This window comes from Stenella coeruleoalba (assembly GCF_951394435.1).
Source record: "Stenella coeruleoalba genome assembly, chromosome: 1".
NCBI classification, from domain to species: Eukaryota; Metazoa; Chordata; class Mammalia; order Artiodactyla; family Delphinidae; genus Stenella; species Stenella coeruleoalba.
In genome coordinates this window covers 146004302-146029664 of record NC_137169.1, presented here as the reverse complement: position 1 = coordinate 146029664, position 25363 = coordinate 146004302, and the positions used below count along the sequence as shown (strand labels likewise).

The 25363-nt window shown below is 38.0% G+C and overlaps 1 protein-coding gene across 1 annotated transcript; it reads right to left on the bottom strand.

Moving 5' to 3' along the window:
- Positions 1-129: 129 nt before the first annotated feature.
- On the bottom strand, positions 130-24035 carry DNAH14 (dynein axonemal heavy chain 14). The gene is made up of 5 exons (XM_079920076.1): positions 23699-24035; positions 19536-19638; positions 17527-17756; positions 6636-6833; positions 130-209 (listed from the first exon to the last, which is right to left on the bottom strand). Exons 2-5 carry the CDS (start codon positions 19594-19596, stop codon positions 162-164), a joined length of 537 nt encoding a protein of 178 aa, XP_079776202.1. The 5' UTR covers positions 19597-19638; positions 23699-24035; the 3' UTR covers positions 130-161.
- Positions 24036-25363: the final 1328 nt, after the last annotated feature.

Genomic DNA, 25363 nt, shown 5'->3' with positions numbered 1-25363 from the left:
GTGCTGGTGGAGGGACTGGAGACAGACCTGTCTGGACCAGGTGTCTCTGGTCCCGGTTCTCATGCTCACCTTGTGGAAAGAAGAAAGCTGGGAGCCAATATCTTGCAGGAAATCCTTCAGAGAACTCATTCTTTTGATCAGTGGGGTGTTGGGGGTTTTGGCTAGGTGATGAGCTGGAGTGCTTCCAAGCTGTGACAAGTCTCATATACCTATTGGAAGGCAGACCACAGGTTGGTGTAGTTAAGGGCACAATAATTGCACATTTTCAGATGATCTGAGCAATTTCTTCCAGCCTCTCCTAGATTCCTCCTTTTCTTTTCATCTCAAGCTCTCCCCTTTCTCTGGACCTAGTCCTGTACTTTAATGAAAACCAGCTATGGCTTTAAAGCTTTTGAGACCACAAAGCACTGGAACACATTGGATTTGGGTAATAAGGGATGTTGTTATTACGGTAGGAATCCTGGCTGGGCCTTGTGGAATCTTGCGGATTGGTTTCGAGTTACTGCCTTCAAACAGTAACACTTACTTATTGTTCAGTGGTGTAAGAGACAGTTTGGTACAGACTTTGGAACTAGATTTTCTGTGTTCAAATCTCAATACTTCCACTTTCTAGCTGTGAAACCTTGGGCAAGTTACTCCCTGCTTTTGTATCTCAGTTTCCTCAACTCTAAAACGAGGATGATAAATAATAATACCTACTTCATATCATAGGGTTACTATGAGAATTGAGTTAGTATGAGTAAAGCACTTCGAAAAATGTTTGACACCCTGTGAGGTACTCCTTAAATGTGAACTACTCTCATGCCTTTCAAATTATTTGTATTATGTATTAATTACACTTAAAAATTGCATGTGACTATTTTTTTATTTCTTTTCACATTTCTTCCTGCTAGTGTCACAAGCATAATAGAAAGAGGAATGTACCAGGTTTTGTTTCTACCTCTGTCTCTTAGGGCAGAGTGACCTTGGAAGAAACTCTCAACTTCTTAGGTCTCCATTTCCTCCTTCTAAACTGAAGATAAGAATCCCTCCTTTGCTTAAATTCACATGTTGCTATGAGAACCCAAAGAGGCCAAGCATGTGAAATTATGCTGTAAAACCATTAAGCTCAAAACAAAAATGAAGAAGAAATGTAAAGCAGCTTTCATACATATGGACAATGTATTGCAGTGTAAGCCATTTGCGCCCAGGTATTAAAGAAATTCAGCCTCTGGATGAGATCATTAACCCAGGAACTGAGGGGTTTACTTGACTTGTAGGCATGTTTCTGTTGGGATCTAGAAACAGGCACATAATTTTTGAAAGATTTGTCATTGGGATCATTAAGAACATATCTGCCAACTTTGGTGACAGACTCAATTGCCAGGGATAAATAACTTGGCAAGAGGATGCTGTTTTCCAACTGAAAGTACTTAATGAGAAATCTGAAGGCTAATAACAAGGCAAATCAGCATAATCTGAAAAGTGCTTTGGATAAAACACTTGCAAGTTTCCATCCTGGCTAGTCTTTTATCATTTTTCTCAAGTTCTTTAATCCATCTTCTTTCCTGCCACCCCTCTTCCTACCCACCTCTTTCCCCTTATCTGGGAAGATCATCTTCACAGGCCATTAAGTATAAGTAATCTCAACTTTCTGGCCTTCCCCTATACAAAACTCTATACATCTCCATCCATTGTTTCTTTCTCCCCCTCTTTTCCTTCCAGTTCTGAGTCAACTTGATTCCTGCCCCTGTGCTCTGCATAGCTGTTTTGGAGTATTTTTTCTGTTCTGTAGCTCCAGCTTCCTATTTTCCATCCCTTTGTTTATTAACACACTCTTCTGTCTTAAATACACAAACCACCTAACACTTAATCTTACTTGTTTGAATCTCAAAAAAATAGCAAACTAAATTCAAGACTACATTAAAAGGATCATAAACAGTGATCAAGTGGGATTCACCCCTGGGATGTAAGAGATGAAAATCAAAAAATGTGATATACCACAATATAAGAATGAAGGATAAAAATCCTATGATCACTTCAATAGATGCACAAAAAGCATTTGACAAAATTCAACATCTTTTCATGATAAAAACTCTCAATATTTGTTTGTCTGTTGATGGGCATTTAGGTTGCTTCCATGACCTGGCTATTGTAAATAGTGCTGCAATGAACACTGGGGTGAATGTGTCTTTTTGAATTATGGCTTTCTCAGGGTATATGCCCAGTAGTGGGATTGCTGGGTCATATGGTAATTCTATTTTTAATTTTTGAAGGAACCTCCATACTGTTCTCCATAGTGGCTGTATCAATTTACATTCCCACCAACAGTGTAACAGGGTTCCCTTTTCTCCATACCCTCTCCAGCATTTGTTGTTGGTAGATTTCCTGATGATGCCCATTCTAACTGGTGTGAGGTGATACCTCACTGTAGTTTTGATTTGCATTTCTCTAATGATTAGTGATGTTGAGCATCCTTTCATGTGTTTGTTGGCCATCTGTATATCTTCTTTGGAGAAATGTCTATTTAGGTCTTCTGTCCATTTTTGCACTGGGTTCTTTGCTTTTTTGATATTGAGTTGCATAAAAGGAAAAAAACACATTTCAAAGGCTAGCGTGATTCTGACTACCCATTGCCTCAATGAACTACACCCACAGATAATGGATGCAGTCAAGTATAACAAATCATTTTACTTTGGTAAAACCTGTAGAAGAAACGTGAGAATGATCTTAAGAATAACTGACCACTGAGGGGATGTGGGGTGGGTGGGCAAAAGTGGTAAAGGTGGTCAAAAGGCACAAACTTCCAGTTATAAAATAAGTAAGCAGAAAAATAATAAAATAAATTAAAAAGTTATTTAATAGGGAAACAAAAAGCTCTTTCTTCCTGTTTACCAGCTATATCTCGCACTTGGTAAGTTATAACTAAGTACTGACTGGATAAAAGCTCTGTAAGAGCAGTTATTCCTTTGACTGATCCCCAGGGTCACAATTAATTAGGAAAAAATATGGCTTCCAAAACCTATTAAGTGATAATGATAAATGTGGTTGTGCTGGTTAAAAATATGTCAAGTTCTTTAACATTCAACTCTTCAAAAGATGGAGTCTAATTCTCTTCTTGACTGGAGCCTGGACTGAGTGACCTCTTCTATCAAACAGAAATAAAAGGAAAGGGATGGAGTGGGACTTTTTTTTCTTAAACTTTAAAATCAAATTTTGTTAAAAAAAAACTCAGCTCGTAAAGTATATATTATTCTACCCTCTGTCTTTTTTTCCCAGCTTTACTGAGGTATAATTGACAAATAAAACTATATATATATATTTAAGGTGTATAACATGATGATTTGATATAAATATACGTTGTGAAATAATTACCACAATCAAATTAATTAATACATCCATCACCTCACATTCTCTAGCATATTTCAAGTATACAGTACAGTATTATTGTTAGGGGAACCACTGACTGAAGACACCCGCCCCGGCCAGGCCCAATAGCAGCCACTAGCGTGAGGCATCTTACAACAGGAGGTCCTGGTAAGGAACACGGAAGCTATCACTAATCGGAAGAATTCGGGAAAGGTCAAAAGGAGAGAGGAGATTCCAGTCCATATGTCCTACCAACCTCCCAGAGTCCTCCTCGCTGGAAACCATCTTGACTGAATGATGCGCGGTACCACCAGGAAAGACCCTGAGTCACAGTGATTGGCCAGAGGCAACCTGGAAACTAACCCCATCACCATAAAACCTGAGACTGAGAGCCACGTGCAGAGCAGTTCTCCTGGGGTCCCTCACCCTGCTGCTCTCTGCCCAGGTGCCTCTTCCCAATAAAGTCTCTCGCTTTGTCAGCACGTGTGTCTCCTCGGATAATTCATTTCTGAGTGTCAGACAAGAGCCCACTCTCAGGCCCTGGAAGGGGTCCCCCTTCCTGCAACATTATTAACTGTAGTCACCACGCTATACATTAGATCCCCAGAGCCTCTTTATCTTACAACTGAAAGTTTGTACCCTGTGGCCAATATCTCCCCATTTCTCCCTAAAGTGGGACTTCGGAGACCAGGTCTTAAAAGGCACTGCAGCTTCTTTTCTCTTAGTTAACTCACGCTGGGGAGTGACAGTTGCCATGTTTTGAGGACCATCAGGCAGCCCCGTGGTCCCTAATGTTGAGGCGCTAAGACTTCTGGCTGACGTATGAGCTTGTGGGTTTGGGAGTAGATCCTCCTGCCTCAGTTCAGCCTTCACGACAGCAGCCCCAGCTGATATCTTGACTGTAACATTACGAGAAACCTTGAGCCAGAACAATGCAGCCACGCTGCCCCAAGGATATATGTTGGTGCAGTTTTTATTAGATTATAAATCGATTCATAAGGAACCCACAATGTTTAAAAATGAATTGTATCAGCCTAGACCAAAAGGGACAGAGACAGTAAAACATGAAGAGAGGACACTTCAGACAGGAGGTACAACTACTGACAGGAAGCAGCTGAGAAAACTATTTAGCTGCAAACATGGGCTATTTCCTACGGAATTGGAAGGCTAACTCACAGGGTGGAACCAAGATCCCAGTGGAGGGAGGCAAGAGCCCCTGAGTCCTCCCAGGAAGTAAGACTGAGTCCTAATCAAGGAACTGCATCATTTACCCATTTGGATTTCAGAATTTCTGTGGACTAGTGAGGGCTGCGTGCCTTCCACTTTCCCCTCTTTGAAGGGAAATGTCCATGGAAGCACAGTCCTATGCTTTTCCCATCACTCCCTGTGATATATATGGTGGTGGTTGGGCCAGATCAAGTGTTTTTAATTCAAAGAGCTTCATATGAAGAGGAACCACTTAAGGAGTTATACCCAAGGGCCTGCACCCAAAGAGTCTCATCTGCTCCGGGACCTCACAAGATCCTTGACCTTAACACTGCAATGAAATGAGAACTTGCAGGTGTCTGAGAGGAGGTGAGTGCATTTTGCATATGGAAAGAATGTAAAACATTTGTGGCCAGAGGGTGGATTCTGAAAGTTTAAAAACCTTGCCCCAAATTCTTTAACTCTCCTCTCAATCTGATTCTGTGGCTGCTTGACTAATAGAACACTGTACAGAATACTCATTCTGTGTCATGTCTGGTCCTAGGCCTTAAGTGTTAGAGAGAAAAAAAAAGAATAACTGATCACTGACAAAGAAGACAAATGTAGTGGTGGCTTTCTTGATATCTTCAAGGAAAACATTGACCAATTAACGAGGGCCACAGGGAAACATCAACTAACAAGCAGAATCACTGATAAAAAATTCATCTGCAGAGGGGCTTCCCGGGTGGCGCAGTGGTTGGGAGTCCACCTGCTGATGCAGGGGACACGGGTTCGTGCCCCGGTCCGGGAAGATCCCACATGCAGCGGAGCAGCTGGGCCTGCGAGCCATGGCCGCTGAGCCTGCGCGTCCGGAGCCTGTGCTCCGCAACGGGAGAGGCCTCAACAGTGAGAGGCCCGCGTACCGCAAAAAAAAAAAAAAAAAAATCATCTACAGAAAGTAAGATTTTGACAAGGAACAGGAAGAGGTGGCAAGTTGGAACTGTCATAAAATTGCCAGTGTTTAAAGCAACTAAGTAACTGAAATATACGGTTTCAGAATCCCATTCTGTAGTCTGATAGAATTCTGCCAATGGAATTGTATGCTGCATGTTACTGTATTTCTTATTCTCTTGTGCATACTCAAAGTAACAACCTGTATACAAAAACCATGCCCACTGCACTTTTTTTTTTTTTGCAATTTAAAAGACTTTCAAGGATAATTTTACCTTAAGGGTTGACTTTAGACTCTAAACAACTAAAACATTAAGCAGTTTTTTAGAACGGAAATCTTAAAAACAACAACTTCTAGCTTTTCCTGCCTTAACAGGAATGCTCACCCAGATGGCGTTGTCTTCCTTCTCATCTTCCATCACCTCCCCTATGCAAATTCCCACCCATCACACTGATGTCTAGTCCTCCCTCCATGTTTTCAGGCCGGAGGTCTGCAGGATTTGTGCCTCTGCTAGCAACCATCTGCCAGGGGCACGACTGCTGTGTGTAAACTGGAGTTTCTTGCTTCACAAAGATGGAGGTCTAGATGGAAGTTAAACACTAAGTAGAGAGAGGACAAGGGAAGATGCAGAATCGCATCTTCTTGGCTGCTTGGGGTTGGGGTAAAATCCTTGAACCCCAGCTCTCCTTACTGTATGTGGCTGCACCCTGAGAGCCTCAGTTTCCTCATCTGAAACTGGGGATAACATCTATTTCACATAGTTGTTTTGAGCATTAAATGAGAAACAGACATCGATTGACAAGCGTGGATCAGATCAATACAGGTGAGCTTTCTTCTGCTTCCTTGTGCTTTGTATTTTATACTCTAGGTTCCTGGAGGGCATGAACCATTTATCATTCTTTTTATTTACTGGCCAGCATAATGCTGTATTTAACAGTGTAGACTCCAGGTTGTGCCCCTGTGGAGGGTCTTGAGAGTATGGATGGGTAGACGAAATGGTAATTAGTAGAGTAATGGCAATTTACTTTTGTAATACTGAAAGTTAATAAAAGCCATTAAAAGTGAACATTAAATACAGATGTTAAATAATGCAGCAATATTTAGTTAAAAAACAATCAAGTAATGTTAAGAAATGAAATCCTTTTCTTACCTCATCAGTAGAGAAACTGAAGTCATCTTTCAGCACATCAGGATTGCAAAATTTGTAGAGAAGGGTGTTTAAACATCTCCTGTCCCAGCTGTCAGTCACCCGGCCACCGTGAACCACCTCCCCAATCAGGTAGTGCACTGTCTGCCACGGAATATTGGACTGTGCGTTCAGGAAATTTTCCAACACTTTTACGGCAACCTTTAGAAAATCCACTAGTTTTCATTATTTTAGTATGTGTTTTCAGGTTGCTTTCATGATTTAACATAAAATCAACAACTCAAACAGCTACATATATTTTCACTTTAACAATATGTGGAAATAAAAAGAGGAACAAAAATATTAGGCTATACATTTTTATCCATTAATTCTTTTTTTGTTGTTGAACAAACATTGAAATAGTTAATTGATTAATATTATTATTTTTTGAATAGACAAAACAAACATGTAGTACTGAATTCAGAAGATACAAAAGGATAAACAAGGGAATGTAAGTTTTCTTCTGCCCCCTACGCTAGCCATCAGATCCCCTCCCTTGAGGCCATCACTGTTAACAATGTCTTTGGTACCCTTACATAGATAGTTTATGTAACTTTATGCACATAAATTGATTTAATTCTTCCTTTTCTCCCTCCTTACCTCACCTCCTCTCTCCCTATCCCTTTCTACCCTCCCTCTGTCCTTCAACTGTCTCTCATCTCTCCTTCTGTCTCATCCATCTTTTTTCTGTTTTCTTGTCTTTATATGCACTGTCCTGAAATTGAATAATATATCTTGGCTATCGTTGTTCAATGGCTGCAACAATTCATCTTTCCACTAACAGTGTGTGAAAGGATTCTTTGCTACTGTTCTCTCTTCCCTTCTACTACTAGGAGGTGTTGCCTTATGTAATTTTTTGTACTTTGCTGTTAGTTTAATTTGTATTTCATTTGCTACTGGTTATTTTTAGCATCTTATGTCTATTGGTCAAGAGTTGATCTTCTGTACATTTACCGATTTTTCCTTTGGATTGTTTGTCTTTTTCTTGTTAATATGTAAGAGCTCTTTGTATATTATAGACATTTACTCTTTGATAGTTATTTGCATTGCAAATATTATCCTAAATCTGTGATTTGTTTATTGACTTTATTTTGTCACCATTTGCCATATAGAAGTTTTTATAATCAAATATGCCTATCTTTTCTTTTATGGTTCTGGGTTTCCAATTTTAATTAAGTTGTCCCTAACTCCATGATTGTACATGTAATCTCCCAAATTTATTTTTAAAGATTTTTATGGTTTTATAAGACGTCTAAAATTTACTCCATTCTGGAATTTATGTTTGTATGTGGTATAAGATAAAGGGCCAAACTAATTTTCTCCCAGCTGGATGGCCAATGTAACCAGTAACCCTTACTTTTTAAAAAAATCCCTCATTACTGAATTAAAATACTTTCTATGTTGAATATTAAAATTTCATATAAACTCAGATATTTGGAGAATACAGAATATTTCTGTATTTTCCATTATGTCCCACCGATTTATTGTCTACTTCTGCCAAACACTATTGGATTTAGTATAGTGGATTTTTTTTTTTTTTGGTATGTTTTGATATCTGGTGAAGGAAGACTCTTGCAGTATTTTAATTTTTTGTGCATTTCTAATTTATTCTTCAGTGTGTCTTCGTCCATGTGGATTTTATCAATTCCAAAATCTCCCTAATAGGGTTCTAATGACATTAAATTTATTAGTAATTTTGGAAGGATTGGTAGTTTATGATATGGGAAATCTTCCCATCCAAGAGAGAAGGCAGGATTAAAAAAAAGAGCTGTGGAATCAGACTGCCACAACTGTGTAACTTTGGTGAGTCTTGTAAGTGTCCTGTGGCTTCATTTCCTTATCTTTAAAATGAGGATAATTAGTGTACTCATTTCATAAGGTTGTTGTGAGAATTAAATAATTCATATAAAGTAATAAGAATATTTTAAGCTCTCAGCAAATGTTATTCTTCTTTTTTCCTCCTAATTTACAGTATTCATTATTTAGGACACATACAGCTCTTGTTAAATTTTTTCCTGAATATTTAAAATTTTTTTATCATTATTGTGAATGTACTATGTGTTCTCTACTTCCATTTCTAGGTGTTTATTGCTAAGGAAAAGTTACTGGCTTTTATATGTTTATGTTTTTACCCAGCCACTTTACCAAATTCTCTCATTACTTCTAATAGGGTGGGGTTTTTTTCTTTTAAACTAGTCTCTCAGGTTTTCTATATATAAAATTATATCATCAACAAAAGGTATTTTTTTCTTTTTTCTCTCTTTTTACAGCATTACTATGAATTATGTATTTTCTTATCTTAGTGCATTTATTAGAACTTTTAAGGCTATGTTGAATGACAATGGTGATAAAAGGCATCCATGTGTGATTCTTGATTTTATTTGAAACAATTTCAGTGTTTGGTTATTTAGAATAATATTTGCTTTAGTTTTTTGGTAGTCGTTTTCATATTTAAGCCGTTCTTTTGAATCCTGTAAGAGTTCTTATTAGGAACGGTGCCTGAATTCGTAATAAAGCCCTTTCTACAACTATTGATCTGATCATTCAAATTCAGATTATAGATTTCCAGATACTGAGCCACTCTTACATTCTTGGAATAAACCCTACTTGGTCATGGTGTATTATTTGATTCATTGTTGAAACCTATTAATAGTTTAATACAGAATTTTTATATCAAGTCCTAAGTGAAATTAGCCTATAGTTGTTTTCTATATTATCCTTACCAATTATTCATATTAAAATTTTGCTGGTTTCATAGAATCAACTGGGGAGATTGCCATCTTTTTCTAAGGTCTGGAATAGTTTTAAAATTTTTTTTAATTAATTAATTTAGTTTTGGCTGCGTTGGGTCTTCGTTGCTGTGCGTGGGCTTTCTCTAGTTGCAGTGAGCAGGGGCTACTCTTCGTTGCAGTGCGTGTGTTCTCATTGCGGTGGCTTCTCTTGTTGTGGAGCACAGGCTCTAGGAGCTTCAGTAGTTGTGGCATGCGGGCTCAGTAGTTGTGGCTTGCAGGCTCTAGAGCGCAGGCTCAGTAGTTGTGGCACACAGGCTTAGTTACTCCGCGGCCTGTGGGATCCTCCAGGACCAGGGCTCAAACCTGCATCCCCTGCATTGGAAGGTGGATTCTCAACCACTGCGCCACCAGGGAAGTCCTGGAATCGTTTAAATAATGTTAATATATCTGTTTTTTAAAGTTCAGAGTGAACTAAGTTGTGAAACCATTTCACTCTGGTGTTATTTGCAATTTCTCATGGCAATCGGTCTACTCAAAATTTCCATTTCTTTTTGAGTCAGTTTTGATAATACATATTTTTCTGGGAAATCATTGGCTTCATCTAGATTTTCAAACTTCATTAGTCTCATCAAAAACCAATTTTTAAATTTATTTTTCTTTTCTACTTTTTTGTATATTATATATTTCATTAACTTTAAAATTATATTTACTTTTACTTCTTTTTGTTGTTTTTTCTAATCTCTTAAGATGAATGTTGATTTCTTGTATTTCTTCTTTAATAATGAATATTCGAGGTAGATTTTGTTTTTGCTTTTCCTGAGCATAGCTTTGTCTCTCACATTATTTTTGGTATGAAGTAGTCTCATTTCTATTGTGTTTGAGATATTTTGTGACTTCCCTTTTTAATATTCTCTTTATCTTCTCTTTTAATATTCTTATCTAGAGGCATGTTTCTTACTTTCCATCTTGTTAAGATATCTTGGGTCATATTTTTACTATTTATTAGTTTATGATTAGAGAATGTGACATAAAATCATTAAATATTTTTCTTTGTGGCCATTTTATGATTGAGTTTTCTAACAGCTCCTTAGCTATATGAAAAAATGTGAACTGTCTATTAGAAAGACGTTAGGTTCTATAGACATCTGTTCTATATACATCTGTTAATCAAGTTTGTTGATTATACTCTTCTTTTCTTTTTCTTATTTTTGCTTATTAGAGCTGTCTAATTCTGAAAGAGCTTTTTGAAATTTCCCACAATAATTACATTTATATAATGTATGTGTACACATATACATGTGTCTATATAGACATAATGTATGTATATATGTGCTATAGTGTACCACTCTCTGATTAATCTAGAGACCACATAGTGAAACAGCTGAGAGCACAAACTCTGAAGCTAGACGACCTGTGATCGAGTTGTGTCTGTTCTGCTCCCTCATTAGGCAAATTGCCTAACCTCTCTGTACTTCATTTGTAAACTAAGGATCATACCGCCTTCTTTATAGGGATGTTGTGAGGTCTCAGTTAATTAATTCATAAAGTACTTAAAACCATGCCTGAGAGAAAGCACTATAAAAGTTAACTATTTTCACGACTCTTATATCTTCATAAATTATTTCTCTTGCTACTGTTTTGTGCTTTTTTAGCTTAAATTCCATTTTGTCTGATATTAATAATACCATTCCTGCTTTTTGCTGTTTTTATTTTCTTGGTAGTTTCAAGCTTTTTCATTAATGTAAGGGTTTTTCATATAAATTGCTTATAGTTTTGTTTTGTAACCCAATGTAATAATTTTGCTAAGAGAAGGCAATCCATTTACGTTTGATGTAATAACTGTTAATGTGCCTTTCATATTGCTTTACATTATTGTTTATTTTAGTATGTTGTTTCTCTCCCTCCCTCTTGTTTTTAGTAGGTTGATCAAATTGTTATTTATTTGCCTTTTTCTTCTTCATTAATTTAGACATTATACCATTTCCATTACAAGTTACCTTTCCTTTCCTTGAATTCATATTAAAATAACATTTTTTTTCAAGTGAAGAGAAGATATCAATTATTTCCCTACCCAAATTTTCCATTTCCCCATTTTTTTCCCTCTGCCCTCCCTAACGTCAAAACCAGTAATAAGGTGAAACATTTAGAAAACTTTTACTTCCCTCCTCTCCTCTTTCCTTTCCTCACATAAACACTTCAGAAGGTTTTCACTCTCCTCTTCACTCTTCACGTACATGCTTCCCTCTACTCCAACTCCTAGGCTTTGTTGAGATAATTTAGTACTCTTAGCTTAAGACTATTAAGGGAATTTTTCTTGTAGTATGACTCTTCCTCTTAAATAATATATATTTAGTACTTAGACTACTCACCCTCAACCGTTTATTATTACCCATTTAGATTTAATAATGTACTGAAAAGCTTACCAATATACTGCTCACCACAGTTTCTACTTCTTTTCATTTTCCTTTATTTTGGGTCTCTATTCTGATATATTTGTACATAGTATAGATCTTACTAAAGCATTTTCCACAGATAGAGAGCATGAATTATATATTATCTAAGTCCTAGCTGATATGCAAATATTCTTCTTTTACCTTGACAGGGTGAATGACACCTTGGCTGGGAATAAGATTCTTGGCATGCAGTCTTAGTCTCCCAGATTCTCTAGATGTTATTCCATTATCTTCTAGCTAGTGATGTAGATGACAAGTCTAAATGTCATCACGGTTCTTATAAAACTTGTCTTCGAAGCTTGGAGTTCAGGAATTTTCCAGCTGATGTCCAAATGTATGTCTTTATCACAACTCTACCTGAATTAGTAAGGATTTTCAATCCGTAAACTCAAATATTTAATCAGTTAAGAGACAATAAAATAGATTTTTTCTTAGTTTGTTTTTTCCATCTATTCAATTTCCTCCTCAGGAATTCATATCATTTGAATGTTAGGGGTTCCCTTTAAATACCTTCTTAATTTTTGCCTTATGATTTCCATCTTACTGTAGCTTTCTTCCTATGCTCTGAGTTATTCCTTCTATTTGATTTTTCTAGCCATTAACTCAAGTCTCAACCATGACCATTTTTTCCTTCAATTCTTCTACCTCTTTTTTTTTTTTTCGGCTGTGTTGGGTCTTAGTTGCAGCACGCAGGGTCTTCGTTTTCATTGAGGTGCGCGGGATCGTTTGTTGTGGCGCGGGCTCTTTGTTGTGGTGCATGGGCTTCTCTTTAGTTATGGCGCACGGGCTTCTCTCTAGTTGTGGCATGTGGACTCCAGGGCGCATGGACTCCAGGGTGTGTGGGCTCTGTAGCTGTGGCGTGCGGGTTTTAGTTGCCCTGTGGCATGTGGGACCTTAGTTCCCTGACCAGGGATTGAACCCACGTCCCTTGCATTGGAAGATGGATTCTTTACCACTGGACCACCAGGGAAGTCCCTACCTCATTTTTTTTTTAAGTTCAAAAATCACGGTGTGTGTATACAACTCCAATTTGTTGATGAGAATACATGGAGTCTATGCACTAATTAACACCTCTTGCTACATATGTGTAAATGAGTCATGCCAAAACAGTGATGCTGGCCCTTTTTTTGTGATAATACATAATCTTTGGAGATAGTTTATAATCATAAATTGAGCTAATAAGACAAAAATTAAAATTCCATGATTTGGAAGAAGGCAAAAGGATGACCACGTTATCTTTTCAATGTCATACTGAAACGTTGTCTAACATGCTCATTTAAGGATTATTAAATACTTCAGGAGTATCTACTTTTGTTTTGACTTACTATTTACTATTGATTAGAGTACTTTACAACTCTGTGAGAGTATATGCTAACTTATGGAAAACTGTTAGCCCTGTGTCTGTTTCTTTCTGATAACAATGCAAATGAAATTTTGTCCTGTAGAAATACAAATGGTTTCTGGCTCATAAAGAAAATTACAACTCAAAGATTACAATTTTATTGCTTGTAGGACATTTACCAGTTTTATATGTAATTTGGTAATCATATTTCATTACAATATCTTTCAGTAACTACAAATATTTCTGTTCTCTTATCCTTTTAAAAAAATAAATTAATTTATTTTATTTATTTTTGGCTGTGTTGGGTCTTTATTGCTGCATGTGGGCTTCCTCTAATTGGGTGAGTGGGGGCTACTCTTTGTTGCAGTGTGTGGGCTTCTCATTGCAGTGGCTTCTCTTGTTGCGGAGCACGGGCTCTAGGCACGCGGGCTTCAGTAGTTGTGGCACGCGGGCTCAGCAGTTGTGGCTCACAGGCTCTAGAGCGCAGGCTCAGTAGTTGTGGCACAAGGGCTTAGTTGCTCCGCGGCATGTGGGATCTTCCCAGACCAGGGCTCCAACCTGTGTCCCCTGCATTGGCAGGCAGATTCTTAACCATTGCACCACTAGGAAGTCCCTCTCCTATACTTAAAAAGATCAGTTTAACCATCCTGCTGGTTCTTCTATCAATGAGTTAAAAAAATATTTGACAAGTGCTCATTTAAAAAAATTGTGTGTGTAAAATGTGTATGTGCATGAGCTTTTGTATCCTTATGGGCTCTTATAATTTTCTATTTCTTGTGTTCTTTCTCTTTGTCTATGGGATCTCGTTAGATATGTTACTTTTCCCGGTCTTGTCTTTGGAGCTTAGGTCCAGGTTTTGGGGAGCTTTCAGTGGTGATAGCCTTACATATGGTGGAAAATATATTGATGTTTAGTCCTATGGGTTGGTAGATAGCACCAGTCAGATTGTCAGTCCCCTGAGGAAACTCTCCAAGTTGCCTGACAATAAGCTGGCTGGGTCTGGAACTCCCCCTAGTGGGAGGAGCTGTGTCCAAACTCAACTTCCCACTGAACCAGAAGTTCCTACTTCCTTAATGAGAGGGCTGTGCATGAATCCAATTTCCCACAGTTTCAAGGTGCTAGCATTTGGAATTTCTAGACAACTCCCTGAACATCAGGTACCAAAACTCAGACATCTTGGCAGCAAGGCAGTCTCTTTCCCACTGGTAACGATGCTCTCACATTTGCCACATTAAAGGGGAGAACAAAGGAGGGGAAGGGTATTTCTTTTGGAGAGCAGTGCCATGACGTAACCAGCTGCTTCTGGGTTAATGGATCCTCTCTGCCAAATGCCAAAAGGAGGGCAGCATCCCGTGAATTCCAGCCTGCACCGAGTGACGCTGCTGGCATTCACCCAAGCTCTTTGCATGACAAAATACCCTGCCATCACCTGGCCCTTCATGATCCTCCATTTATTATCTCCCTTGCAGATGGTTTAGTATATATTGAAAAAAATATATACTATAGATATATGTGCAAAAATAAGACCATACTATACATGTTCTAACCCAATTTTAGTAATCAATCTTGTAAATGTGACTAACTTCTTCTATATCAATAATAACAGGAATTCTTTAAAGGCTTTTGAAATATATTATCAAATTGTCTTCTGGAAAGTTAGGAAAAATTAAATTCTCAATAGCAGTATGAGATAGTGCCTGTTTCTCTGCAATTTTTAAATTTTTTTTTTAATATTTATTTAATTAATTTATTTTTTTGGCTGCATTGGGTCTTCGTTATGGCACGCGCGGGCTTCTCTCTAGTTGTGGTGTGCAGGTTTTCTCTTCTCTAGTTGTGGTGCACGGGCTCCAGGACATGTGGGCTCTGTAGTTTGCAGCATGCAGGCTCTCTCGTTGAGGTTCACAAGTTCAGTAGTTGTGGCACTAAGGCTTAGTTGCCCCACAGCACGTGGGATCTTAGTTCCCTGACCAGGCAATGAACCCGCATCCCCTGCATTGGGAGGTGGATTCTTTACCACTGGACCACCAGGGAAGTCCCTGTTTCTCTGCATTTTTGTTTGTTTATTTTAGCCACTGTGGTAGTGAAAGGTGGTATCTCATTGCGGTTTTAATCAGCATTTCCTTGATGATTGCATTTGGCAGTGTTCTCCAGAGTAACCGAACCAATAGGTTGTATATACATATAGAAAGAGCTTTATTATAAGGACTTGGCTCACACAACTGTAGAGGCTGACAGATCTCAAGATCTGCAGTTGGCAGTGGGAAATCCAAGAGAGCTAGTGGTGTAGCTCTAGTCTGAAGGCCAGCAGGCTCGAGACCCAGGAAGAGCCAATGTTTCAGTTCAAGTCCAAAGGCGGGAAAAAAGACCAATATCTCAGTTCACAGGCAGTCAGGCAAGAGGATCTCCCTTTTTGTTCTATTTGGTTCTTCAACTGATTGGATGAGGCCCACCCAGTTTAGGGAGAGCAGTCTGCTTTACTCAGTCTACTGATTTAAATATGAATCTCATCCAAAATCAACCTCACAGACGCACTCAGAATAATGTTTGACCAAATATCTGGGGATCGTGCAGCACAGTCAAGTTGACACATAAAATTAGCCATCACAATAACTGATGAAGTTGAGCAAGTTTTCACAATCTTATTGCCTTTTTGTATTTATATTGCGAATTGCTTATGACCATTTGTCTAATACATGGTGCAAGTATTTCCCCCTCAGTATATCGTTTGCCTTTGCTTAAGCTTTGAGTAAGGTTTGGACAGACGTGTGCTTGAGCTCATGTTCCTTGAAAAATACCCAGAATGCAGCTGTTTCATGTTATGTTCTGGTTACGTGCAGAAGCACATACTCTGATAGGCAGCGTGACTTGCAGTGAGTATGACAGCCCCTTGTGAAAACTGAAAAGCATAATGCACACGTAGGAGAGGTGGAAGGGTAGTCATCTAGGGTGGGTCTAGGAGATAGACACCCAGAGGCAGAATCCAGATTTTCCTCAGAAAGTTTCTTTTGGATCTGCCGTTACATATAACTGAGTGGGTCATCCAGGCAATGTTCTGCACTGAGAGCACCACTGCAAGAAAATTAACCTGGTAAAAATGTAAGCAGGGGCTACCCATGTTTCCTTTAGCAATAAAGAAAACACCCTGCTATGGAGAAAAGATAACCCTCCTCCACCATTGGTGGGAATGTAAATTGGTGCAGCCACTATGGAGAACGGTATGGAGGTTCCTCAAAAAACCCTATGATCCAGCAATCTCACTCCTGGGCATATATCCGGACAACGTTAGAATTTGAAAAGATGCATGTACCCCTATGTTCATAGCAGCACTATTTACAATAGCCAATGACAAGTGAATGGATAAAAAAGACGTGGTATATATGCACAATGGAATATTTCAGTCATAAAAAGAATGAAATAATGCCATTTGCAGCTACATGGATGGACCTAGAGATTATCATACTAAGCAAAGTAAGTCAGACAAAGACAAATACCATATGATATCACTTATGTGTGGAATCTAAAATATGACACAAATGAACTTATCTACAAAACAGAAACAGACTCACAGACATGGAGAACAGGCTTGTGGTTGCCAAGAGTCAGGGGCAGGGGAGGGATGGATAGGGAGTTTGGAACTAGCAGATGCAAACTATTATATATGAAGTGGATAAACAACAAGGTCCTATTGTGTAGCACAGGGAACTGTATTCAATACCTGGTGATAAACCGTAATGGAAAAGAATATGAAAAAGAATAGTATATATAACTGAATCACTGTGCTGTACACCAGAAACTAATACAACATTGTAAATCAATTATACTTCAATTAAAAAAAAAAACAGCCTGCAGTATTAAACACAAATAGAGGGTTCTATATAGAGAATAGTGAAGAAAGGCTCTTAAGCTAAAGTTTTTCCCCTACAATGGGTCAATGTAATCTTTCTTGCTTTAAATGAATAAGTAAAAACAACAAACACTTTTGTGGTGATTTATATGTGTCAGACACTGTTCTAAGTGCTTTGCCTCTATTGACTAGTCTGCCTCTTATGGCCTAGGTACTTTTTTGGCCAAGGAAACTAAGACCCAGAGAGGTTAATAAGCTTGCTCAATGGCTTGTAAATCCTTGTTCAGCTACAAGCGGAGGGGCTGTAATTTGATTCCCGAAAAAGGGTAAGTCCGTGCTTTAAATGTTAGCCAGCCCTTATTGCCTAGTTACAGAGTTCATTATCTTAGAACCATGAAAAACACTTAGTATTTGTGTAGGTACACACTAGGCGTTCTGTATCTTATTTATTTGTTGTTATTATTGTTTAAGGTACCACACTTACCTCCAAGTCTGAAGAACTAAACGCGTATGCAAAATTCCAGCCCAACATTCCATAAATTTTTCTTTCATTGATCAGAGCATTGAAGAAACATAAGCTGAATAAAAGTTTTTTCCACCATGGTCCACAGTCTGGTTTTTCAAATATCTCCTCTGTTACCTCTCCACTCCCACTATATCCAAATGTCTGAAGTAAATTACTTTTCAACCCCTGGGGATTTTCCAGTGCAATCACTAAAACAGATGTGAATAAAAACAACATGTGAGGACAGATACAGGCACTAGGACTGGGGGGACTTTTCTTTGCATAGAGAACTACCTAAGAATATAACTGTTTTTAAGATTCAATGGCAAATCGAAAATCTTGTGTTATTCTTTTCCCATTCGAAAACTTCTGTAAAAGGATTGTATCAGATTTCCTATTGCTCCAATTCATACCTTAAAATAAGTACAACATTGTCATTAAAAGCACTCCTGTTTGCTCTGGACTCGCAGCATTTTAGAAAGTTTGACAGTGAAGAGTTATTATATTCCAAATGCTCAATGGCAGCTAAATGGCTGTAACAGAATCAGGGTTGCATGGCCTCAGCAAGGCAGCAGATAGAGGGGGCTCCAAATTATAGGAAACAGAGAACTCATGGAACCAACAAAAGTATCTAATCATAACAGATAATTTGGTGTGTTACTAAAGTGTTCTGCTTGAATTGAAAATCACTTTGATTGATTTTTTAACTAGGAAAGTTGAAGTGAGGAGGTACAGGAGGTAAACTGGGGAGAGAATCACTTGGAGGGCTCTTTTTTTTAAGAGTGTGGCTGTAAGTCCAAACCTGAAGGCTCTGAAAATGTTTCTTTACTTGCACAGTTTCCAAAGACATACATACATAGACATACAAACGTATATGTGTATTTCACATCGTGTGGGTGTATATATAGGATACGTATAAATGCGTGTAGATATGTATGTATGATATGTGCGTGCGTGTGTGTGTACGTGAACACGAGATTTCTGAACCAAGGATAAGACTGCTTGATTTATTCACAGAGCACTTACAATAAAATGTTCCTTAAAGCTCTCTCTCTGTCCCCAGCACCTCCACCTCCCAAATGCCCTGCTCCTGGCCAAAGATAAAAGGCTGTTTGACGTCATCATCTGTCTGGCCCTGGGAGGTAACTGGAATATCTTTGAGTCTCAGACTAAAAGTTGCGGATTTCTCCAATCCATGTCCCATCTTCTACAGGGGCAGGTTTGTTGGGAATTGGCTCAGTACCATCGGCATGGGGAAATACACCCAGGGGCCGGGGAATAGCTGAGGGTCAGTGTAACAGGGAGAAGTTTCTTTGCTTCCCACGAGTAAATTTGATTTATTCTCAGGCTGGACTGGGACTCTATCAGGAAACTGTCCCATCTACCCCATTTCCTCTATCTTCATCCCAGTTCTGTTAACTCTCTGGCACACATTCTGCCTATGCCATTGGTCAGTTTTCTTTGCTATTAGGACTCCACTTTTTGGTCAGCTGGACACTTGTTTAACAGAATCGACCATGTCTTAGTATTTATTTAAATTTAATGGTAGATATGATTAGAAGTCACAGATAATTTTTAATTAGGACTTTTTAGTCAATAGTTTCAACCTGCTTTTTGCCAGACCTTTTTCAGAGAATTAATAATAAATTATGAAACAGTTAGGGGGGTCAGAGACAGGAAAAAGCTAGAGAAGCAAAGGACAAGGAAAGGACACAAATTCTATACTCTGTACTCTGGTTTATAAGAGTTGGAAGCCTAAGCATCCTTGTTTGAGAAAACAAACATCTACACTGTGAATCACTTGAAAGCAAGGATCTTGTCTATACTTTTGCATCCTTCCTGGTCCACAGTGCAGGGCTGAGCACAGCAGAAATTTAGCATACTACAATTAGCACTCTCTTCTTAATTCAGAATTATGAATGCAAGATAATTTACATTCAAATAGTGTTTCTGAGTCAATATGAAAATCTGTTATACCTTGTCCTTACCTTTAATCTCTTTTGAAGAATAGGAATTGGGAAAGAACTGTCTGATTTTGAGCTTAACCATAGCCTAAACCCGGGCTCTATTGTCACATTTGGACTATTAAATCTGCAAAATAAAAAATTCATAAATATTTTAATGTGAAAAATTTAAATGAAACCAACATGTTCTAAGAATCATAGTTATTTTAATGTTTGAAGTGGTCTTAGATACCCTTTTAATAATCAAACCATAAGAACTTTCATGTTGCATATGACCCATTAATTCCCATTTTGAAAAAGTAGTTTTCCCTCCCTTAGGTACAAAAGTGATATAGGCTTATTGCAAAAAAACTTGGAAAAAATTACAAATTAAGGACAAAATGACGAGTTCTACTGGTCAAATCTGGCACAACTGAACATCATAATAAACAACGATGGTAAAAGTTTATAATCCATTGAATACAGTAGAAATCCATGAGTCCATGCTGTTATAAATAAACAAATAAATAAATGGGGAGAAAGAAAATTCCCTTATAGTAGAACATAATTTAATAAATTTAGAAGGAATTGTGGAGTTAGAAAGTTACCGTTTGGCAAATAATTCAATAATAATTCAGTCAAAAATTATCAATGGAAGTGAAAAGTAGTGGGTGAAAGTTTGAGATGTATAGATCATCTGAAAGTCCCTACAGTTGGTAGATACCACTTTAATTAAATGATCAAAATTAATATTCTATACTTCTATAAACCAGAGTATAGAGTATAGGATTTGTGTCCTTTCCTTGTTCTTTGCTTCTCTAGCTTTTTCCTATCTCTGGCCCCCCTAACTCTGTCCAGTAGTGGGACAGATTAATGTCCTGTGCCTCTTGCTATGATGTACCAAGAAGGATACAACGTCACTTCTGTGGTATTCCTGCAACACTGCATAACCTAACTCTAACCATGAGAAAATAGCAGACAAATCCAAACTGATGGACACTTCACAAAATAACCGGTTTGTACTTTTCACAAAATGTTAAAGTTGTGGAAGACAAAAACAGACTGAGGAACTATTCTAGAACAAAGGAGATTTAAGAGACATGACAACCGAATGCAATGAGAAATCCTGAATTGGAACCTGGACCTAACTTTTTTCTTCTTTTGCAATAAAAGATATTATTGGGACAATAGGCTAGACATGATTAATTTCTGTTGATTCGATAATCAGTATACACGCTGCAGTACTTAGAGGTGAAGTGGCATTATGTCTGCAACTTACTTTCAAATGATTCAGAAAACATTACATATACATGTATGTACATATGAAAGAAATGAGAGGGCAAATGTTAACAATCATTAACTCATTTAAAGGAAGAGAGGTTAAGGGTATAGTTTTTGTATCATTCCTGCAATTTTTCTGCAAGTCTGAAATTATTTTTTTAATTTAAAAAACAAACCAAAAACAACAAAAGCAAAAAAACACTAAACAAAAAATTAAACAGAAAAACAAAAATAATCTGAAATCCGACAGAGTAGGTGTAAGTATACTTTTCTCTTTTTCCCCTGTCTGCATCTCCCTTTCTGTCATTTTTAAAATAAAAATATTACACCGTACATACATGTACTTTACAGGCTACATGTCTGTAGCCTGCTACTTTTCCTCTTAGCAGTATTTTGTGAACATATTTCTTTAATTCCTAAATTTAAGAAAAATTTTTTCACATTTTCCTCTCCCAGTGTGGGCTGCTAAGGTGATAGTAATAAATATTTAAAGGCTTGATTTGATAAAGAAGTATGAATTTCCCTTAATCATTCTCTGATAATATAGGATATTTTTAATGTATCATTAATTACTCTTATTAAGCCTTTGAAACTCTGTTCTGAAAAACATTTCTCTAATCTCTTTTTTAAAATGATACATTGTTTTCTGCCATTCTGTTGTTTCTCTCTGTCTTAACACACTTTTTGAAGGTTGATACAATGACTGTCTGGTTGATGCTGTGTCCTTAGTCTCTAGAATGATTTTTGGCAAATAGTACAGTTTCCCTATAAATATTTATTGAATGAATTATGAATGAAAAAACTGGTAGAAATTATTGTGTCATATTCCACAGTTTGCATCTATTGAAATCATACAATTAAGTAATCTTCATCTTCTGCCTCAAGTGATGAAATAAATGTGAAAAAGAGAAATTATGAAATAGTTTTTAAACTTCTAAAAGAATAACTGTCTGATAACAGAATGAATGACATTAGTGAAGTTTTTAGAAATTTAAGCTGGGCAGCTGCATTTTGGTTTCATAGTCCCCTTGTGGATGCTCACAGCAGAAGAATACAGTGTAAAGAAGAGGAAGCGGACAGAAATGCAAGGCTGGAGAAAAAACTATAGAATGTTGCTGGTTAAAACCTTACTAACGCAACACATTGCTAATTCTTCACTCAAAGTTATATCATTCAACTTCCAAATACTTCCATTGCAAACAAGAAGGCTGAACCTATGGAAATTTTTGCCCGCGTGAACAAGTGCCTTGGGAGATACAGCCTAGAAAAGTGGGTTGAGGTAGAATAAGTCAGAATAAGTACTAAATACAGCACCGAAAGTATGGATATGAGGTATCCTATTCTGCTGTTTGGAATCATATAGGATGTTAAAAACTATGTAATAGATCTATACGTCTGTATATACATGGGTAAGTATTCGTGTATATCTACTGAGAGTGACAGTTTGAGAAGGAGAGAAAGAGAAAGTGATAAACAGGATGGAAAGTAAAAACTGAAGAGGGCTTTTTTTCTCTAATAAAAACTGATATATTCTTAGTGAAGTTTTCAAGTTCTTGGAGAAAAGAGAACCCTCATAAGGTAACCTAAGTTTCCTCTGAGAGGCCCAACACATTATTTTATCATTGTTTAAGCACACTGTACATTGCCATTTCCAGTTTTATTTCTTTTTTTTTTGCGGTACGCGGGCCTCTCACTGTTGTGGCCTCTCCTGTTGCAGAGCACAGGCTCCGGACGCGCAGGCTCAGTGGCCATGACTCACGGGCCCAGCCGCTCTGCGGCATGTGGGATCCTCCCGGACCGGGGCACGAACCCATGTCCCCTGCATCGGCAGGCGGACTCTCAACCACTGAAGCACCAGGGAAGCCCTATTTTTATTTTTTCAATTAAAAGTTAAAAAAAAATTTTTTAATGTTTTGAATTTTATTTATTTTTTTATACAGCAGGTTCTTATTAGTCATCCATTTTATACACATCAGTGTATACATGTCAATCCAATTCTCCCAATTCATCCCAGCCCCACCACCCCCACCCCCGCACAGATTCCGAAGACTCTTCATGGAGCCCACAGCTTTCATCAGGCACAATTTGAAAAATATTGGTTTGGAATGACTTTATATATTTAAAAATCCATTCTCTACTCTATACTAATAAGTGTTACTGGAAACACAAAAACAAAAAGAACGTTCAAAATGCAATCTTACTTTTTCCTCTAGGAGAAGCTTATCAGAGCTGAAATACTGGGACTTCAATATTATCTGTCTTTAAAAATATAACATTTGGGCTTCCCTGGTGGCGCAGTGGTTGAGAGTCCGCCTGCCGGTGCAGGAGACATGGGTTCGTGCCCCTGTCCGGGAGGATCCCACATGCCGCGGAGCAGCTGGGCCCGTGAGCCATGGCCGCTGAGCCTGCGTGTCCGGAGCCTGTGCTCCGCAACGGGAGAGGCCGCAACAGTGAGAGGCCCGCATACCCCCCAAAATATATATATATACATATACATATATGTGTGTATATATATATACACACACATATATATATACATAACATTTGACTCAATTCAGCTTTGAGAGACATTACCTAAATTTGGAATTGTATTCAATCTCAGAATCATCAATCCTTACAAAATATTGTCCTCTTTTCTGATAGATATCCTTCTTCAAAATTGCCTTAAATTTGGAGCTAATGTTTCAGGGAGATTCTGAAAAGCCCAATAGACATAAATAAAAAATTCATTTTACAACAAATAGATCAGTTGAAAAGGCACAACATTTAAAACATGTAAATCTTGTTAATATCTAGATATTGGTATCTATTTATTTGTCATTTTTTCCCTTGACAAAGTTACCTGTCACTTAAAGCTCTTAGACTTTATGCTCAGTGCCTACAATCTGTGTGTCAGCTGCCTGGAATTAGGCCATTTTGTGTAATACCTGTAAGAGGACACGCCCTCCTGTTTTCATAGCATTTTCAATGTTTTGGATGTAATTGCTATCCTCAACGGAGAGTTCCCGGAGCCTAGATCCTTCCATCTGACAGATCCAGTTGTGTGCTTGCTTATGCAGGTCAATCAGCAGTGGCCACTGCAGGCTGTTCTTGACCAAGACGGCATTCTCTGTTGAATACTGACCAAGAGGGAGCCCCCGATGACGCCATCGGTGGATCTGGAATGAAATCATTAGTGCTTTCGCTGTTTCATAAACTTCTTTACATTTTTAATATCCTATAGGATACTGAAGGATCCTATAGATTATCAGATAATCTTTAAAAGGACTAAGGAAATGAACAACTTAAAACAACTGGGATATGAAATTTTTGGTAGGGTGAGTAATTATTCAGAATATTACACTTCTCTGTTTAACACTAAGGATGAATGCTCATCACAGCACACATGCTATGGGAAACAGAAAAGAAATGTAAGATAGAGTACTTGTTCCCAAGGATCTTAGGATATATATGAAACGTAATAGTACAGAATTATACAGATATATTAATAGCCACTCTAATGCACACCTACCACCCACCAAGCACATAAATGCATTATCTACTTAAATTTCTAAAACAACCCTTATTTCTCAGAAGGCAGAACTGAGGTTACTCTCAGAATAAAAGGCAGACCTAGGGTTTGACTCAGAAGCTAACTCCAAGACTAATAAACTTTTCATCCTTACATGGCCTCTCTTTGCCTGCCACTCTGATTTCATGCCAGCAGCTTGGGAGAAAAAAGCCACGAAGGTCCACCGAGATCAGAGAAGGAGGAGGACCCCAGGGAACCTTACAATGAAAGGAAGCAGGGGCCTCCCCAGGAGAAGCCAAAGATATTGTTTACTTTCAAAATACAAGAAAAAAGTTTCTTGTTTAAGCTTGTGAAGAATAGGATGTTCTTGAATTCTACATAAAAGAACATATGAAAGGTGGTGAAGACTCCTGAAAAACACAAGTATTTCTGTTGGTTGGAATATATTGGGTTGGTCAAAAAGTTCTTTCAGGTTTTTCCATAACGTCTTATGGACATAGATTACAACAGATTATACTTGAGTGCAAAGAAGAGAGTAAAAGTCAGTGTTGTGATAGAAAAAAACTTTGAACTCAATAGCAAATCAAGTTGCTATTTAAAAAAATGAATCATTCTGATTTTCATACTTTTATTATTTTACTAAAGTATGTATTCCTAAACACTTGTATTACTAATTTTTGAACTTTAGGGAAATGAAATCTCATAGTATATACTGTTTTCTGTCTGGCATCATCCATGCTGTTTTTTTTTTTTTTTTTTTTTTTTTTTTTGCGGTACGCGGGCCTCTCACTGCTGTGCCCTCTCCCGTTGCGGAGCACAGGCTCCGGACGCGCAGGCTCAGCGGCCATGGCTCACGGGCCCAGCCGCTCCGCGGCATGTGGGATCCTCCCGGACCGGGGCACGAACCCGTGTCCCCTGCATTGGCAGGCGGACTCTCAACCACTGCGCCACCAGGGAAGCCCCATCCATGCTGTTTTATAGCTGTATTTATTTATTTTCCCTGCTGTAGAGTATTCCATTTTATGAATATAACTAGATTTTTATCCATTCTACTTTTGAGGGCACTTGGATTGTTTAAAGT